Here is a 20042-nt window from a genome sequence, read left to right on the forward strand (position 1 = left end):
ACTCCAGCGCTCGAATACGCTACCTTGCGGTGATTTACAAAACTGCAAATGAAACTAAAACATTGCCACGTTGCGTTCCATGTGTGTCTGTTGACGTAAACACAGGCAGTTTTTTCTGAGCATTTATTAACGCAATCGATGTGTCTTAGTTTGCTTTCAGCTACAGAAATTAATTCGTCCCTTAGTAATATTCTCGAGCTTCTCAAAATAATGTTAGTTTTCATTATTTCCTTAATAATTGGTGAAAGCGAAAATTCTGGAATAACAAACTTGGATAACGTTATACAAGGTAAAAATTTCTATTGTTTTGTATGAATTTGTAAGAATATGGGGTTTTTTTAATCTTAAATTAATTAAACTTACCATATTTTACAGCAGCATTTAGTTGGAATGGACAGTATGCAAAATATTTTCTTGAATATATTATCATAGAACAAAATGAATAACCGAGAAAGAATTTACTTTATTCCTTTTATTTTCAGCTGAAAGGTTTCGCCAAATTTGTTTAAGGTTATAATTTTAATATAGTGCGAGCAAAGTAGCCTTGGCGAGATTTCGCGTTTTCAGTTAAACCATTTTTAATTTTTATCATGAGTGGAATAGAATGGTAGTAAGATTACAGAATTCGATAAGTGAAAGGAAATAATGGTCAATCAACTGAAAAGAAAACTACCACCATATATCCGTGAGAATTTTGTTGATGATTTGCATAACATGACACAATTAAATCGTAACTCAGAAATTAGAAAAATCGAAACAGAAAATTTTTAAATGAACCGAATCGGGAATTCGAGAGAAATAACTCAGCTACAAATGGAAAAAAAAAATAAGCGCTAGCCAAGCAAGGCAAAAAAGTATCATCTTCTTTCGATAACAATTTGTAATGTCACATTGAATTTTCTAGCGTTAATTGTTATTCTTGTCAGGCTACAATTATTATTTAGTTTTATCAAGAATTGATAAATATCGAATTCAACATCGTGGAAATAGCTGCTTAGAACTACGAACTACGTAGTTTGCATTAATCTTTGACGTTTAGTAATGCTTCTTGAATTCTCATTTCTTTCTACGTGGGCCAGAATATCCACAAGACTTTGAAAATTAATTTAAAAAGAATAAAGCGAAAAAATCATACGTACGAACAAAAATCACAACACTTTTAGCATTTTCTTCGTTACCATGTGCGTTTGTTTTAGTTTTCAATTCCGCCATTAGACAGTGACTTCAGTGCCCCCTATAGTTCGTTGGAGTTGCGAATGCATATGTTTCCATATAAAAATATGCGCAGACGACTTTTTTTTTTTTTGACAGTGAAAATTATTTCTTTAAGTTAACATTGTATTGTTTTTATTTATTTTGGTAAGTGCATTAATTCATTAAATAAAAAAAAATTGGCAACAAGGTTAAAAGAAACGATTTTTTTTTTGATATGATGTATTTATTCGATGTTTGATTAATTATTAATTTTTCCCTTTGATAGCTGTTAAAGAATTTTTTTTTAATGGAAAAAAGTGTATTAGCTGCTTTGTTTAAAAGGTGCTGCTATTTTATTTGTTCATTTATTTATTTATTTTTACGCATCTATTTTTTCAGATGAGTGAGGATATTTTATTCCTAGAAATCAGCTTAAAATATTAAAAAAATATGTTTGAAACAATTTGCGATTTTAGCTATTTTTGAGAATATTGATCAAGTACTAGAAAGTAGTATGGGCATGCGGAAAAGTAGGCTCGTATAGTTCTAGACGGAACTTCTTGTTTTCTGAAGTTATTTTTATTTAAAAGTTTGGCATTCAGGCAATTTACAAATACCTAATTATTTAGAAGTATACGTATTTAATTATTTTGCTTCTTTATTAAAAGGAAAAAGAAAAAAGCCTATTAGATATGTAACTAAGCCATTTTATTAGAAGCAACTGAATATCCGCAACATTCATTAAATTAAATAAGATGAAACGTGCATTTAAAAGTAATTTCTTTCGTATAACGGTAAAACACATTAATTTTCTTGCCTTCTTCAAACTCATTGTTTAAAAGTTGTTACTGCGTAACAAATCTGAAAGGGAGAAAGATAAATTTCTTCTTTGTCAATAACATGTATTAAACTTTCAAGTCTCAAATTTCCTCCAACTCATTTTGTTTTTGAAGTTTTGAAGAAATTATGAGTTTCTGTCCTACGGCATTGACTTCGATCATATCACAATCTTTGTAGAATAATTTCAAAAGCTGGAAACAATGGCGAAAATTTAATGGAAATGAATATCTTGTTGACTAACTTTTAAATCGTTCGTTTATAACTTTTCTTTTTTAAATATTAAGTAAAAACATGTTCATTCCATGAATATACTTTTGATTACTGTTTAAACTATTTTTCGTATTTTTTTTCTTGATCGGGAAAAAAATTGCGAGTGTGATTTGACGATGCATGCAAAACTTTTAAATTTAAATTTGCCTTTGAATGATGAATTTAAGAATGAACCTTGCATGTGTATCAATGCTACTAAATCATTACAACTAACTCAATTAAATGGATATTAAAACTCTGAACTGTTGGTAATAGCGAAGCCCAGTGGCTCAGTGTTAGAGCTTTGCGCTTCTACGCCGCAGGCCCAGGTTCTATCCCCGGATCGAGTGTGGTCGACGCAGCCGTTAATTCCTTTCAGTGGGTCGCTAAAATGAGTACCAAGCGTGCTTGAAACTTAAACACTGGGGGTTCTGCGTTAGGCTGACTACCTATCCGGAACATCTGCCTAACACCCCAGAAAGTCAGGAAGACTGCGATGGGCATAGTAGGCCTTGACCCCCGTAGATTTTTGAGCCACTGGGTTCGGTTTGGTTGTTTAGTTATAAATTGGCTGAGTTATTTTGACCTTCTAGTGGCGCCATTGGTTTAAATCTACATAACTTGTTAATCCACCACAGAGAATCTGTTCTCCATTGTTTTCTCTTCAGAGTTGGATTATATCTAGCAGCAGAATGGATGACAAATCATTAGAAGCTTGGGGCGGGGGGGGGGGGGGGGTGACTTGGTTATGATAACTTGCAGAATACAAATAAATAGTCAAAACGGACGTTTTGTTTTTTTTTACATTTTCTTGAATTGTTTAAAGTTTTTCATTGTCTTTTAAAAACTTATTATGACGTTTATATACATTTTAATGCAACCTTTAATGTTTTCTTTAGCCTGACTTATGTATTTGGCGTACTTTTTACAACTTATCGGAACTTTTGTAATTAGCTGTCGCGATGAGATTTATGAAAATTCAACCCGAATAATGTTACCGCTGAACAGCTTAATCTGCCTAAGGTCTCCAAGAGACATCATTACGGAATATCTCCCTGTGTCATATTTCTAAAATGGTATTCTGTGATGTCTACTTAAATGTGTACACAGTTGAAAGTTAAGAGACTGTACCTTCATTTCTGGCGACAATTGTTTTATTTTGACTACATCAGTAAAGAATGCAATACATTTCTTTTCTACTCCTGTTTATTTCCTGTTATCAGTAAAACACATTACAACATATGCAAACTTTGGATAATTCACCGCAGTTATGCTCTTGAATACGGGTTATAGGCAAGTAAGAACTATTACTTAATTGCATTAAGCAGTGATTAAACTTTTTTCGCATTCAGTTAGGCCTTCTAGGAAATAAGCTCTTTCTTTTGATTAGTTTGGAGAAACACTTTGGAAAAGAAACAAGTCTGCCACGTTATTATAATTTTCCCGAATACTTTTTAAAACTATTTTGCTATTTCTTTATAAGATTTGTTGATATTTAAATTATTACTGTAATTGTTATTATATAGACAAAAATAACCTTTTATTATCTCATCTTTTGTTATTTGTCATTTCAATGGTTCAAAATAATGTTTTTCGTTTATGCATGCATGCTTTGAAAACGTAGAAAAATATATTTCCGCATAAAATAAAGTAATTACTTGTAAATTAGTTCATAGAATATACAAAGAAGGGTAGCAATTTACATGTTTTTAAAAATTTTATAATTACTCAGGAAAATGTATGTCCTTAAATATTTTTAAAAAGCAAACAAAATTAGTAGGCTGCATCAATTTGAAACACACCTAACACTTTAATTGTGCAACGATTTTCTTTTAAAAGACTTAACAAAATTGCAAAACCAGAGTTTCGTGGCATTCTTCTAAATTTCGAACGTGTATTTACATAATCGAATACAGCACTTTCTAAAAGCTTTTAAAGACTTGAACAGTTTGAGGGACGGTTTTGTGCTTTTAAAGTTTAATGTGTAGTACTTTAAAAATAAACTTACGGAGATCAAAACTTTGTCCCTGTAAATTTTCATTTAAGCAACGACAACTTCCATTTGCTTATGCTCAGATAGTTTTTTGAGAGGCGTACTTTGTTAAGTTGAAGTATATAGTTAAAATTTTCATAAAGTAGTAGATTCTTTGAAAATTGACTATTTTCCTGTACAATACTTTTGTTGAATATATGTGGAACTTATGCAACCTTTTGTTTTAAAAAGATGCACAGTCTTATAACTTAATTTTCAAAGTAAAATAAGTAAGCAAATGTTATTTATAAATAATTATTGATTCATTAAGTTTTCACTTATTTTGAATATCGTCTAAATTTCACTTATTTAACCTTAAATCAAGTTTCTTCATTTTTAAACTTAAAATCGCCTGTAGTTTCTGTTAAACCTAGTATGGCACAATTATAACGGTGAGGTTAGGATTCACAATACTGCCAAGTTAACTTCGTCTAACTATACTTTTTTTATCACACGTCATCAATTTTAAGCTTTGCACGCAATGTAGTGTTGCGATATATATAATAATATTTTATTGATTGGTTGTGTGTTTGTGAGCAATAAGCTAAACCATGGTCATCAAACAATCTTCCATTCTATGGAGCTTTTTTTAAATTGGTGTCAAAGTCAGGCTACAATAGCTCCAGGAATCACTATAAGCCTGACTACCTGTGGTTCAACACAAAAGGAAAAAAAAAACATGATTAATTCATACTTTCCTTTTTGAATATGCTACGCGTATTTTTGTGTATATTTTCGTGGTTCTGAACACGGCAGCAAAGAGCTAGAGAATGGGGATTACTATGCAGATTCACTTCGCGCGTTCTTAATATTAATATAATTCCCCAGCAATTATCAGCGCAAAGCACCATTACAGGCATCTGCTTTCTTAAAGGATTTCTAATGGTGGTTGTGTCACTTGCGCATTGATAAGACTTTGCGAAATAAACTTATAAAGCAGAATCTATAAGAGAAAATAATGTAGTCAATTTCATCTCTGTTATCACAACTTGCCGAGGTAAACATTCAGGGATGTCATTACAAGTCACAACGATCACCGTCAAGAAGTGACAGAATTCTGACGCCTCAAAGGAGTCAACTGTGAGAAACGTGTGACATGTTTCATATGAGGCAGTGAGACGCAAAGGGATGTAAGTGGACTTATTCAAGTTTTGAGTAAAACGCGTTTAAGGTCTTAGGTTTCAATGGCTTCTTTTTTTGTAAATCACGCTGTACATGACATGACATCCGGAAGTCCCCCGCAATCACGCTGTATAGCAGAACTAACCAGGGCTACTTGTACTATATCTTGTAACAAGATAGAGGAAAGGTTCACATACCATTTGTACTGATCATCTCCAAAATTTTAGTTTTGAGACTTACATCGTTCTGCTTCTCACTGCTTCATATATGACTTCACTGCGACGTCACTGTGTGTGGTAGTTCACTTTAAGACCGCAACGCACTGTGTCATTGTAGTCACTGTCACTCTTACTTCACTTGATGGTGTCGTCACAAACTGCTAGTCGTAAGTTGATTCATCCAGTTATGTTGATGTCTATACAGTGGTGCTTCAGGACCGTCACGTAACGGGACCTTTGATTAACTGCCCCACGAAGTTTAGGAGGAGGTTCTATTATAGTTAATGTATTATAAGACATTTTTCATAAAGCAAGTGGTTCAACATGAGGTTCATAAACAGGAAGCTCGAGTCTCAGAGCGTCTACTAGAGAAAGGGCTCTAAGAACTTATGTGCATTACATGTATATCTGCGTTCATATAAAAGTCCCTAAGTCTTTGAGCTTCAAAGGATTAATGTGTCATTATCATTCAGACAAAAGTAGCTATGTACGCAAAAAATTGATTGTCTATTGCAGTCAACTGCAATTTCCGATTAGATTATTCGTGATAGAAACCAATCACCCGTTTATATGATAAAAATAACTTTAAATCTGAAGTACTTTTTGTAAACAATATTAAAGTTCAATTCTCGAAACTGGTGTTTAGGAAGTTTTATCCAAAGACTGTTAATCACAAAAGTGATATATTCTGAAAAAAAAAAAAAAAACACATTTTTAGTGTACCACAACATTTACTGAAATTCTCCACAAAGCAAAATATTTGTAAACACCTGGAATCATCATCTATTTAAATTTTAGTAAGGAATATATATATATATATATATATATATATATATATATATATATATATATATATATATATATATATATATATATATATATATATATATATATATATATATATATATATATATATATATATATATGTATGTATATATGTTATTTATTATTATAATTTTATATTTCTGCTCCGAATAACTTTAACAAACAAAAATGAAAAGAAAAAAATATGAAAGGAAATTTTCTTAGGTATGAAATAAAGCTATTTTAAAGAAATGAAGACAGTTTAATTAGAATTTTGTGGAGCAATTAAAATAAAAATAGGAAGTGGTTTTCCTACGTAATTTATAAAACTATTTCCTAATTGCGTAAACGATGAAAGATGATGAAAGATATTTTTTCCGAAGCATCAAAAGTCAGTAGATTTTATGCAATTACAAACTTATACGCATTTTCGTACTTTATGAGATCTTTTCTGAAGTACTTAGGATTATACGGCCATAATGGGACTTGACACTAAAATGAGATTTCGTTCCCATCACTTTAAACCTATCGGAATTTCGGACTTACATCCAATTAAGATGGCGTAATCGAAGTTAAGTGGATTAACTGATAGTTCCGTTGAGAAAGTTTTCCAAAGGCATTTGAAAATGAGTTTTGGCTATATATATATATATATATATATATATATATATATATATATATATATATATATATATATATATATATATATATATATATAATCAGGAAGGGAGCATATATCAAAGGAATTACTTGGAGCAATTAAAAAAATAAATAAATAAAATATACGACACAAAGGCAAAATAAAGACAAATACTTTTGACTATAAAGAAAGAGCTGAAGAAAGTTCAATTTACACTGTAAAAACGATTCAGAAACGTTCCTGGAAAATAATGGGCAGCTGATGTGCCCAATATCTGCCAGTAACATATCTTGCAAATTCCAGGAACTTTTTCCGCTAAAATTCAGTAATCTTCCTGACATTATCCTGGAAGCCTCCTGAAAAATTCAGAAATCTTCCCGTTTAAAACCAGTCGTGTCCGTGGAAATAATATCTTGGCATCATTCTGATTTATCAAGGAAATTAAAAGAGCATTATTGCAAACATGGACAAAGCTATGCCAGAATTGCAAGTAAGTAACGAGAATTTTACTAGCAAATCTTGCAAAGCAATGCAGTCCACACTTTTTCGCTCCCTTTGGGAGTTTAATTAGCATGGACGGGCCGTATTTGAAGTAAAGCCGATACACTTTATAAATACGCTCAATTAATCTTTAAACTGGGAGCTAAAAATATTTTTCACAACAGTGAAAAGTCTGCATTCTTGCGACTTGTAGCAATTCAGGAACCTTTTTGACAAGAACACTTAATTTTTCCAGGAAGTGGATAAAAACCATTAAAATCCCGAAACGTGACACGGAAATACCCAGTAATGTTTCAGAATTTTTTTACAGTGTAGAATTATGGCATGTTTTTAGTACTTGTAGTAAGAAATGGAATTATGCTAAAAATATTACAAGTAAAAATGCAATTAACTAAAAAGTGAAATGAAAACAAATTTTTAGTTTTGTGGTAAGCGACATTTTGAAAATATCCATTATGATAATAGAAAAGAAAATTCTTAGAAGGGGGGCAGCGAATATTTCTCTCTCATCAACGAAAACATCAAATAGCATCCTAACAAAACTAATTTACTAATGATGTTCTAAAATATATGTTATCGACAATGTATTGTTAATATTTTAGAATTTTAATCGCTTAGAATTAAGAACATAATTTTTAGATATTTTAAGTCATAAAGTTGAATAAATGCCTTTGTGCATGAAAAGTAAAACAAGAAAAACAACTTTCAATTGCACAAAATTTCAGATTATTACCTTTATGCAGATTACTGTATAAACGTATTTCGGGGATAACCTCTCTTGTAAGTCGGTAACACGTTTATACAGAAATGTTCAATTTTGTGCAATTAACCATTGATTTTCTTCTTAGACTATGTCACATTCAATAACAATATAATCTGTTTTCCGCATTGCTTTATTAATTTAAGCTAAAAAGTAAGTCGATTAGTTGGTAGTTTTTTTAAGAATCTCGACTTGTATCATCGTTTTTCTTTCAAAAGATGCGGGAAAAGAGAAAAACGAGAGTTTTGAGAGCCTGTATATTGAGATCCTTTTCAAAATGTTACACAGCTATTTAAAATATTTGACACAAAATAAGTTTTTATTTTATACTATTCGTAGAAATGTAATGTATTAAAGAGATAATATTTTTTTCCTATAGTAATATATTACTTTAAAACGATAACTGTTCTTTGAAAACATATTTTAACACCAGTTTTATACTTTTCAATTCTAGCAAAATACATCCTGAATTAATCGTTGCATGCAAATTTAATCTGTCTTTGTTTTGTTAATAAATGTTCTTCACTACTGGTTTTAAAGGGAAACAAAAAGTTGGCCATTCTTCAGATAATTTAACAGAACACCTGTATAAAGTATATTTTTTTTCATTTAGTTCTAAACATCCTTTTTTATATTTATTTATTTTTATCTTTAATTAGACTTCCTCAACTACGAATAAATTATTTAGGTGACACTTTTGTAAATAATATACGCAGAATTTCCATTTGGTGTTGTGACAATGTCATGGTGTGTATGTGTGTGTGTGTTCCTCTTAATGTATTTATCTTCTTAAATGTTTGCATGCGTATGTAATTCTATTACTGTCTCTATATACTTTTACGTTTTCTGTTAACCTCTGAATGAACCTGATACTCTCACCAGCTGAATCAGCCCTATACAAATTTCTTTTCCTTTCTATTTTCCATTCACTTTCAAATGCCTAAACTTTTCTTCTAAAGACTTAAGCACTTTTCTTGCCATGAAATTTTATTAAGAAGCATTTTGAATATTCTGGAACTTGCAAGCATAGGGAAACTAAACGTTTAGTTTAGATGAGCAATAACGCAATGGTTTACTTTAAACTCATTTCTTAAGTAGTTTGTAAGTAAGTTTTTTCTAAACAAGGGACAGATTGAAATTGTTTAGTTAAAGAAACAAATACATAATTTAAGGCTATATTTAAATTATTCAACAAATCTGTCCTGTTGCTTAATATGAACAATTATAAATTATTAACACACAGTATCAATTACTTTAATTAATTAATTATTATTTGGCAAAATCCCTCAGACACAAAAAATACATACAGATTAGTGCAATATTTAAAATTATTTTATAAATGTATTTTGTTTTGCTTAATATAAGCATTTTCAAACTATAAACACACAGTACAAATCGCATTAATTAATTAATTTATTTTTAATTGGCAGAACCCCGTCAGGAACAAAAAATACATATAAATTAGTACAATATTTAAAAATATTCTAGAAATCTGTCCTGTTGCTCAATATAAACTTCTAATATATAAACACACAGTACAACTCACTTTAATTTGTTTACTTATTATTATTATTATTATTTTTTTTTTTTTTTGGAAAAACCCCACAGGCACAAAAAATTCATATAAATTAGTGAAATACTTAAAATTATTCTATAAATATGTCCTGTTGCTTAAATAAACATTTATATACTATAAAAACACAGTAAAATTCACAATAATTAATTTATTTATTTTTATTTGGCAGAACCCCCTCAGGCACTGGTGGGAGTAGCTGGTTCTTCATTGGACCTTCCTTGCAACATCACTGCCCCTACGATAGACGATTCGGTGGCACTAGTCCTCTGGTACAAAGACGAGTCCACAACTCCCCTTTACAGCTTAGATGCGCGAAGGGGCCAACTGGAACAGGCTCGTCACGCTGCCAGCGACTTGTTGGGAGGACGCGCATATCTTAGTATCACTCACAGACCATCAACACTAAGACTGAAGCCTCTGCTAGAAGAAGACGAAGGCCAATATAGGTGTAGAGTTGATTTCAAGAAGGCTAGAACGAGAAATTTCGATGTCATTCTCACCGTTGTTGGTACGTCAAAAGCATATACATGTTTTGGAAAATGTATTAATAGTTTGGTTAAATCGAAACGTATACTCTTAGATTTGCGCATAACTATCTATTGCTGAAAATTAATCCTTGCAAAAAAATATGTCACTACGAACAACATTTTTGTTTTTTGCCATAAATATCAGTGAATGTTGACAATCATTGTAGGAAATATAAGATAAAGACATTAAACTTGAAGCAAAAACCTAATCTGGCAGCGTAGTCAAGATTACGCTGATCCTAATCATAACCTAAGGTTAGGTTTGTCAGGTTAGGTTTGCCCTAACTACTGTTGCATATTAGCCTATGTTTTTTGGTTATTTGCTAAGGTTGGAAATACAGTCAATTAGTACTGATTTTCACTTACGACGCATTAATCAACTTAATAAACTGTTGTGCAACTTTTACTTTTGCAATATATATAATATACTAGCTGTACCCGACGCGCGTTGCTACGCCAACAAAAAAATACATCATTATACTGATTTTCATGACAATCGGTTGAACGGGGCAGAAGTTGCTACTCTGCAGTGCCACCTGGTGGCGAGTGGCTTCAATGAGCATATTATGCACCTTCTCCATGGAAAAATACATATATATAGCAATTTTCATAATAATCGGTCCAGGTATCAAGTGAAGTCGTGACTGTACTCAAATTTTGTACTCACGCAGTTTGCAAGATCAATCAATCGCTAAAAATATCAAATAGAAAAAGTTTTAAATCCCCCTGTTGCATGAAAAGCCATAAAACAATAAAGAAAGAATTTATTTGTTCAAACTCAAGAAAAATGGCAACAGCTAACTTCTTATCAATGAGATCTTTCACGCGAATTAATTTCTGCAGCCGATAATTGTATTCGTATTTATCCAATGGATTGTGACTTAAATTGGAATGAAAAAAGGAACTATCGATCGGATTTTTTTTCGAACTGGTCTATAAACATTCCCAGTACCAAAAATAACAAACGGTGAAAGTTTTAGCCAAATCTGCTGGGTAGTTTTTGAGTTCATGGATGACATACAGACAAACATTCATTTATATATATATAGATTGCAAAAGTAAATTGTTTTTGAGCCACAATTACGTATCTGACACATTTCAAAATTTGTTGAAGAAAAGCATATTTTGTTTATAACATAACATATAAGGGCACAATGTTCATATAAATATTCGGCGCAGGCGATTTAGAAGATGTATGATGTGAGCTGATGCTTGTGACCTTTACTTATTGAGGATCAAGACTCAGAATATTACTTGAACCTCCAATTAATTCCCTCAAAATTGCATGATTATCGTAAGCATTTAAATTAAGTACTCAAGGTTTTGATGATATATGGACTTGAGTGCTGTAATTAAACGTTGATTGTTGTTCATAACGGCACATACTTGGGTCACAGAGACTTCCTCTCGAAAACAATTGGTCAACTGTCCTGTTTGTTGGTTCTATAACTTTTATTTGTTTCTTTTAAAGATTACATTCAGTTTTCTTACAGAAAATCGTTTTTAAACGTCCCGCAACATGTATTTCAATTTTCATGGTTCTTAAGGTTACTAATATTACTATACAGTACCGGCAAAAAAAAAAAAAAAAAAAAAAACTTTATTTTTGGGAGGCAATTAAAAACTTTACATGCAAACTTCCTGTCATGATTTTATTGGCATGTTCCCTAGTAATTTGAACGAATACTGAATATTCAGCCTGGGTTGTGTCCGTCCATGAGGTTGAAGCTTCTAAGCTACTTACTTAATAAAAACTAGTGTGAATGATTTAATAGACCTTAAATTATATTTTAAGTTATTCTAAATGTCGTCACAGTTTGTTTGAATTTCATGTTCTTAAACTAGGACTACCGGTTCTTTTAATTAAAAAAAAATAACCAGTAACAAGTAACATGAACAAGCACAAATTTCAGTCAAATTAAAAAACTATATTTATCAAAACTGAAATTGAAGCTTATTGGATAAACACCTAGTTTTATGGGTGGCAGCTTCTAGAAAGTGTGCTTGAAAAAAACAAAAAGTCAAAATGATTTTCTTGAATTAGTGTTAAAATGCCTTCAAAACAACCTTAACTGCGTTATTAAGTTGCACAAGCGCTTAATTTATAACGTGAGAAGTAAAAGAGCTTGCTTAGTTACATACTCTTAAATTGGACCACTGGTCCGATATAGGAAAATATCTTCGGTCCAATAAAGGAAAACACGTCGTTTTTTATTATTTAATTTACACCTTTTCAACACGTTTCCCAATCGTGCATGTAAATACATTGCTGTAATCCCCATCAAATACTGTTTATAATACTATAAAAGAAATATTTTCAGTTCACAAATTTTAGTATTATTCTCTTAGATACAAGTTCTCAAAATAAGATCGAACACATTTTCAAGACAAATCACATCGTAACTCAAGCTAAGCAGATCGAAAGATGACGAAACTTCATCCTCAAAGGTTTCAGACACAAATGTTTGCATTTCTACCGGTAGAATGTAGCACAGAACTCAACGCTAGATTTTAAGCCCCGGGTCCAATTTAAGCAGTGGTCCAATATAAGCGGTCTTCCCCTACGTATTTACCTAGTCACTAGTGCAAAAACTTTCGATTTACTTAAATAAATGCCTAAGAAAACAGATGAATAAAAATAAACTTTTAAGTACAAGTTTGTGTAGCGAAAAATATTATGAAGTCCTCTCTAAAGGTCTTTTATAACAGTTAGATTTACATAGTTCTTGCGCTATGTTAAGCGTCTAGAGCTTTCTAGAACTCTATTTTAACAATGCCTAACAGACAATGCAAACTATATTAAATGCCAAGAATGAAACTATGTTTGAAACTTAGTACAAAGTTTATCTTCCAATAAAATGTCTTTTATGTAATAGTTAAGTTGTCTATAAACTAAATGGTTTACGTTATAACAGTAAAAAAAACAGCAGATCTTATCTAAATTGTACTGAAATCCATAATACAATAGATTTTACAGAATTCATGGCTTCATTCATGAAGTTTTAGTGTTCTTCAACAAAAAGAAAAGTTCTTACTCAATAACAAACTATATTCTCTTTATCTCTTGTTAAATTCCTGCCGGTAGAAGGCTGCATTATAGTCTAGTTTCTTTTTTCTAGTCAGAAAATTTTCTATTCTTTTCTAATGCATCCGTATTTAGAATTGCTTTTGACTGAACTTTCAAACTTTCATCGCCTAGTAATCAAGATAGTCAAAAGGCATTGTATCCTTTAAAGCACATAGTACTAAATCATCAACCTTTTTCATGCGTGCAAGAGTCATTCAACAAAGCATGCACACGAATAAAAAAAAAACGCGTTACAGATCAGGTAGCGCCATTAACCCAATTAAATTTAGCCTTTGCGTTGGAAACTGCGTTTTACACTGATATTGATTGGACCTGCGACAGAATAATCGTATATTTATCTGTAAAATATATGGGGAGAAGTTGTCGGCAGAGCCGTTATCGGATGATAGTTAATTAACGCCGATTGTGATTACGAAATTCAGCAGACAAAAGTAAAATTCTCGTTTAATTTAAGGTATAGAAAATAGTGTTTGGACATTTTCTCTTATCGCTTTAATTTACTAAATAAAACAAAGGCCGTTCTGGGATAGATTTGCATAGTTTGGAAAAGCGAACTTTAGCACAAATCTGATTCTAATTTTAATTTTCCAAGCAAAAATTCGTTCTTGGTTGCCTGTCAATCTACGTGTTAAAATGAATGTATGGTAAAAGAACAAATTTTTGTTTAAAAAAAAATGTTTTAAATGTAGTTGACTTAAACGAGCACAACTCCAAAGCCGCTATTATCTAATTTTGAGCCGTCTGTATAAATATACACCCAAAGATCAAGAGACAAACGAATACGGATTCTATCCATTTCTATACTAAACAAAACTTCTTTGCAGTCTTCATTATCTGCAGCAGGCAGTAGAAAATAAAAATAGAATTTTATCTCTAATTGGTTACTACAACGCAATAAGGACTCGGTACGATCTAAATAAAAATCGAGATCAGAAAACCATCTCGAAACAGACTGCAGGAAACTTTCTTGGGTTTTTACCTTACGGCTTGCGGAGATGAGTTAAAGTGAATTCAAAGTGCCTAAAGATTGCAATACCGGTATACCAAATACCGATATTTAGAGCAATTTTGAAATTTCGGTACATATTGAGGTAAAATAACGGTGTTTTCGGTCTTAGCTGAAAATAAGTAGTTTCAATTAAAGAATTTTCAATTATTCAACTTATTCAAAATCCGCTTATATTTATTGGTACATTTCTTTTTAAATGATGCAAAACCAAAATCAATCTTTTGATGCAAAAATGTTGCTTCAAAAGCACAACCTAACAGAATAATATTTAAAAAAAAAGTAGCGGAAATATTATAAAATGATATTCTCATTTCTAGACGGTGAGATGAATCGCCTTTTTGTGCGCTTTTGGGCACCATTTTTTTTTTCCATTGTCCTGATCACTTTCCTTTTTGTGAAAGTTAATTTCGAGTGTAATTTTGAATGCTTTTGTTTTATGAACAATGATTTCGAACAATTAATTGCAATAATACTAACGATTTCTTTTTTAATTATTTGTCTCTACTAAATTTCGAAACACTTTCTTGTTAGCATAACAAATGGTGATTTAAAGTCACCAGTATCGGTTTGTTGTCCCACCTCTCTATATAGCTTCGCTATTTGCACGGAAAAAGAGGTTCCCCGAAACCTCAAAACACCTGTATGCAATAATTTGCTGTCAAAATGGTGTTGATTACCATTTAAGATCAAATTTATTCGAGTTTATTGTAAATTTCAAACCAAAGGAAAAATAAAAAGTTAACACAAACCTTTCCTGCTGAAGAGAAAATGATGTTAATATTGGAAAAGTATCGTTTCTTGGAAAGAAATTACAACTAGCTATAAATTAATAATAATAATAATAATAATACACACAAATACAAAAGAAACACACACACACACAAAAGAATTTATCCAAAAGTAACAAGCATAGACACCGAAATATTTGAGGATAAAAGACTTCTAGAAAATTAGAGAAGGTGTATCGCGCATTGTTAACAGTACCACCGACCTGTGTGAAATCAGAAAGAGTATTTTCATATGTGGGAAAGTTGAGCACTAAAATGGGTTCTAGGCTTAGAGGTGAATTAGAATTATTAGTTGCTTAGAATTGATGCATTATGTTTTTTTTCCATTGATTTTTTGATATGACTTTGCAACGTCACTTAATATTTGTTCACAATGCGTTTTCATAAATAATACATTTTTTGTACAAAATTTTGAAATGTGGCAACAAAACAATATCTTTCCAAGCATTTTTTGAGAAATTATACCGGTCTTAATACCGGTATTCCGGTATCACGTTTTAAAAATACTGAATTCCGGTGTTGAATTTTTGGTCCGGTATTGCAATCCCTAAATGTGTCCTATGCGGTAACGGTAACGATTTTTGATATAATTTTTACGCTGGTTCTTTACTTTTACACTTAACTCTCAATTCACCGTTAAGAGTAACATAGTGTCAACTGGTGTGCACTTCACTGCACCAGTGGCATGTCGAACAGCGTGATTTTGGATCCGTTCTGAGCTATCCAGCTGGCTTTGTAAAGCTGTAATTAGTGCTTTAAAATAGGTTTGATACAGGTTTTGTAAGTAATGTAAAGAATGGATGTTGCACATCCTTACTTAACACCCGCCAGACTCTTTAGCTCAAACAATCGTTTTCCAATCTTCCCTATCATCCTCTACGCGTGTTTTTCAAGTAAGTTTTTGATCGAAGGTTACGCCTAGGTATTCTGTTTTCTCGCTCCACAAAATAACAACTTTATTGCAGAGTATTTTTGTTAGTAATGGCTTGTTGCATAATGATAAGGTCTGATAGACTTTTTTCCCTGTATAAACAACCTGTTATTGTCATCACACCAGGAATAAAGTCTGCACATAGCGCTATTCAAGCGAGTTGTCGACGTTTGAACAGCTTTTAGTCTACTACTAGCCGTTCACAGAACTAGATTTTGGAATTGTTGGTTGTGCAGATTCCACATTTGAACAGATACTTTAATGTCAATGGTAAAATAGATGTCACTGTTGCAATTTCGTTGTTTTTTAAGCTAAATATTACCAAGCACTTCTGGGTGCAATCATGACACCAGAAACATATTGGAATGCGAACAACCAAATCTCCGTAATGGAATCCTTCAACATGCAAAGTCTCTAACGGGTGACTACTAAACGAATCGCATCATTTTATCTACCAGTACTAAGAACTAGTAAAAAATCTATAAAAAAGAGCACTTCCTTGTCAACAATGAAGACGTGCTAGCTCTTAAACGACATATTAATACTGAAAAAATAGTTTCTTACATAAATTCACCTGTGGCCTACCTTTAAACTATTTTACAGTGGAAAGTAAAGGGCAATATCGTCAAGATTATCAGTTTTCATTTTCTTGCATTTTTGTTACCTATTGTAATTTAGCTTTATTGCACAAGCTTGCCAATTTGGTTACCCGGTGAAAAAAAAAAAAAAAACCAGTCGACTTCCAACATTTTACCATTGTTAGTACAAATAAAAACGAGCTTCTTCAAATATCTCAAAAATTCCAGGAACAATTTAATTTTCAATACCGTAAAGGCGGATGAGAATGGTTTGCATGGTGAAGATGATACAAACCCCAGTTTTGACGTAATAAGCGTTCGTAGTTCACTGTGGGTTTGTCCAGTTTCAATAGGAACTATTGTGAAACCTTCTATGGTAATAAGGGAGCTGTTATCACTGACAAAACGACCCGCCAGATGAATAACCTGGTGATTGTGAATTTAGTTGTGGTGAGCAAGTGATGCTACGTGTTTGTAATTAGCTCGAAAATTTATGTTGGTGGACTTTTAGTGTAGAAGGAATCACAATTTCGTATGTACCTTTCGCTTTCAAATTCCTTAAAAAAAGTTACCTCCAATTTACTTTCAAAAATAATATATTTTCATGTTGATACACTTACAAATGTGTAAAGTTTACAATTTGGAGGTTGAGTGTGGTACAGTAGTTAGTCGAAATTTTGGAGGGTGAGTTGGGTTATCAGGGGAAAAGGTACCCAGGAAAACCACAGGTGTAGATGAAAGTGAGTTTGAAGTTTCAACAATGTTAAAACGAGGTAAGTTTTGACAGTGGCCTGAAAAGGGTGATAATATTTGATATCCATCTTAAAAAATTATGAAGAAAATAAAGCCTTCGTTTTTTTTTCGATTTATGACATAGGGGAGGGTGGGCCACAATGAGACAAAAAACCCATGTTTTCCATTTTTCGTACATTGGTGAGTTCTAAAGAAGAGAAACATATTTGATTATATTAAAGGTATCAAATTATAGCATATTGCACCAAATTTAGCCCATTTAATGTTAGAAAAAAAAAGTTATGAGGCTATATAAATTCGATGAAAAGATGCCCACTTATGGGCCACTATGAGACATTAAGTAGGGCTACAATGGGACAGCTGAATAATGACTGTATTTTTACTTAAAGTTTGCAAAATATGTACCTTTAGCTTGTTTATTAAAGAAACTTAATTCGGAACAGAGTTATTAAAAAGCATTTGCAACAGCATTTCAACATTTCAGTAAAGTATTTAAAAAAAAAGTAAGCAAAGGTTAAATTTTAGTGTTGTTCAACAGTATTAATACATTTCAGAAATTGCAGTATAAGCGCTCTTCCTTCTGAATGGATATTTGGCTGAGGGTTTTCCCAGGATATCTTGGATAGTAATATTCGAAATATCGTTATCCATGTAAATGAACTTGTTTTTTGAGGAGTTAAAACTCTTCAGGCTTTGTATTTTTACCTTATTTTTTATTAAGACGTACTGGCGAAACATAGCTCATTTATATTTTAAAAAATATTTCTTTTCGTGAAGAGTCCTTAGCGTACCATTACTAAATGAGTCGTGTAAATTTTCATCAAGTTCTGAAATATTAATATCCCCCTTCCTTCTCTCCCCGTGTGATAAATATCCCGCAACTCAACTCTTTTTTTTTTTTTTGTGTGTGTGGTGCAACTGCACAGTGAAATGTATAAGAGAAAATTTGCTCTTATGTGATTCCTGTTCAATAATTCATCTCGTATATGTTCATCAATATTTTGTTCATTCTTAAATTTAACTCGTAGTATGTTTCAAATGCCAAATCACCCCATCACGGCCTCCACACAAGAAACATGATTGATAACAAGCTTGCATTAAAACTAATGAGCCGGAAGGACACTTTGTAATTATCTTAACCAAAATTAAATTTTGATATGAATTCAAACGAATTTTTGAGAGAAAAAAAAGGCCTTAACTTTCTACTTGAGTTTTTGGTAATAATATTGTACATCTTTAGACATATACTATTTTTGAAATAACACATAGTTTTTTTTAAATTCTGATTGATATTCTGAAGCATTAATAATATCTTGGAAATACTAAATTTATCGTGAATACGTTTTGCTCTTCCTAAAGTCTATTGCACGCATATGCAAAACGTTGCTTAAATCAACCATTATAGTCTAATTTATTGATGTTAAATATTTGAACTTGTAATGTTTTCCATAGAACGAATTCCGCGTTTTTTATTTGAAAAATTTCAACAACTATGCAGTTTGTCTTATGATTATTTTAAACTTTGTGTTTTACTCATATGTTATACTCGTCTGTCTTCCAGTGGATTTAAACATATCCCAATTGCTAATCAAAGAACTATTGAAAATTAAGAAAAAAATATATGTTTTATATTAGTTTGCAATCATCAGTAACTATGTCCATGCATTCCCAAATGCTACATTATCATTCACTACAAATAGTAATTTGAAATTGCGTTCAAAAAAACAAAACAGTTTTTCCGCTCAAATAATGTTAAAATTTCAGTTATTTCATAGTATTCGGGGACCAAAATGGCTTACAGGTAAAGCCCCCAAGATCAGAAGACTTAGGACTTCAATTTCCTTCCTGAAGGAAATCTATTCCTGCGGCTTTGTGTCGGCAAATAAAGGGAAAACAGCGGCAACAATTCGGGATGTCTCGCCCCTCGATTAGCATCTTCAGCCTATCTCGAGAAGTTAAAGTAAATACTGAGAGCGACTTTACCCAAAGTAATTCTTATCCCAGTGGATCCTTGTTCTAAAGTTTATACCGTTCATTAACCTTGTTAAGGAAAAGAAAGTTATTCAAATGCTAAACATTGCATTGGGGATATGTGTCAGCTATGTACTTGAACGTTTCGAAACACTAACGTGAATACAATGAGTACCAGAAGGAATTGGCAAAGATTTAATCCACCGACACATTCTGCCATGTTTTGAGCGAAACTCCCTTAATATATTGACTTAAAATATGTATACTGAAATGAGTATTACTGTCTATTAAATCTACTGCATACTTTAATCTACTTCCACAGTTATGTTATTTTATACTAAAATATTAAAATAGTGTCCAAGGTTTTCTCTGAATTTGCTTGTGTAACTTTCACTGTATGTAGTTTTTTTTTTTTTTTTTTTTTTTTTTAAATTCTTGTAATATCAATTTTCTTTCTAAGC

The 20042-nt window shown here is 31.7% G+C and overlaps 1 protein-coding gene across 3 annotated transcripts in view; it reads left to right on the top strand.

Moving 5' to 3' along the window:
* The window catches only part of LOC129226602 (hemicentin-2-like), a 542319-nt gene that overhangs the window by 345399 nt on the left and 176878 nt on the right, over positions 1-20042 (top strand). For 2 of the 3 annotated variants that reach the window (XM_054861230.1, XM_054861231.1), the window contains exon 2: positions 10106-10444. The exons of the other annotated variant lie outside the window; for it this stretch is intronic. In XM_054861230.1, the coding sequence (XP_054717205.1) occupies positions 10106-10444 (339 nt within the window). The remainder of the gene's footprint in view (positions 1-10105; positions 10445-20042) is intronic. 3 annotated transcript variants of the gene reach the window in all.

Source organism: Uloborus diversus, chromosome 7, assembly GCF_026930045.1.
Source record: "Uloborus diversus isolate 005 chromosome 7, Udiv.v.3.1, whole genome shotgun sequence".
NCBI classification, from domain to species: domain Eukaryota; kingdom Metazoa; phylum Arthropoda; class Arachnida; order Araneae; family Uloboridae; genus Uloborus; species Uloborus diversus.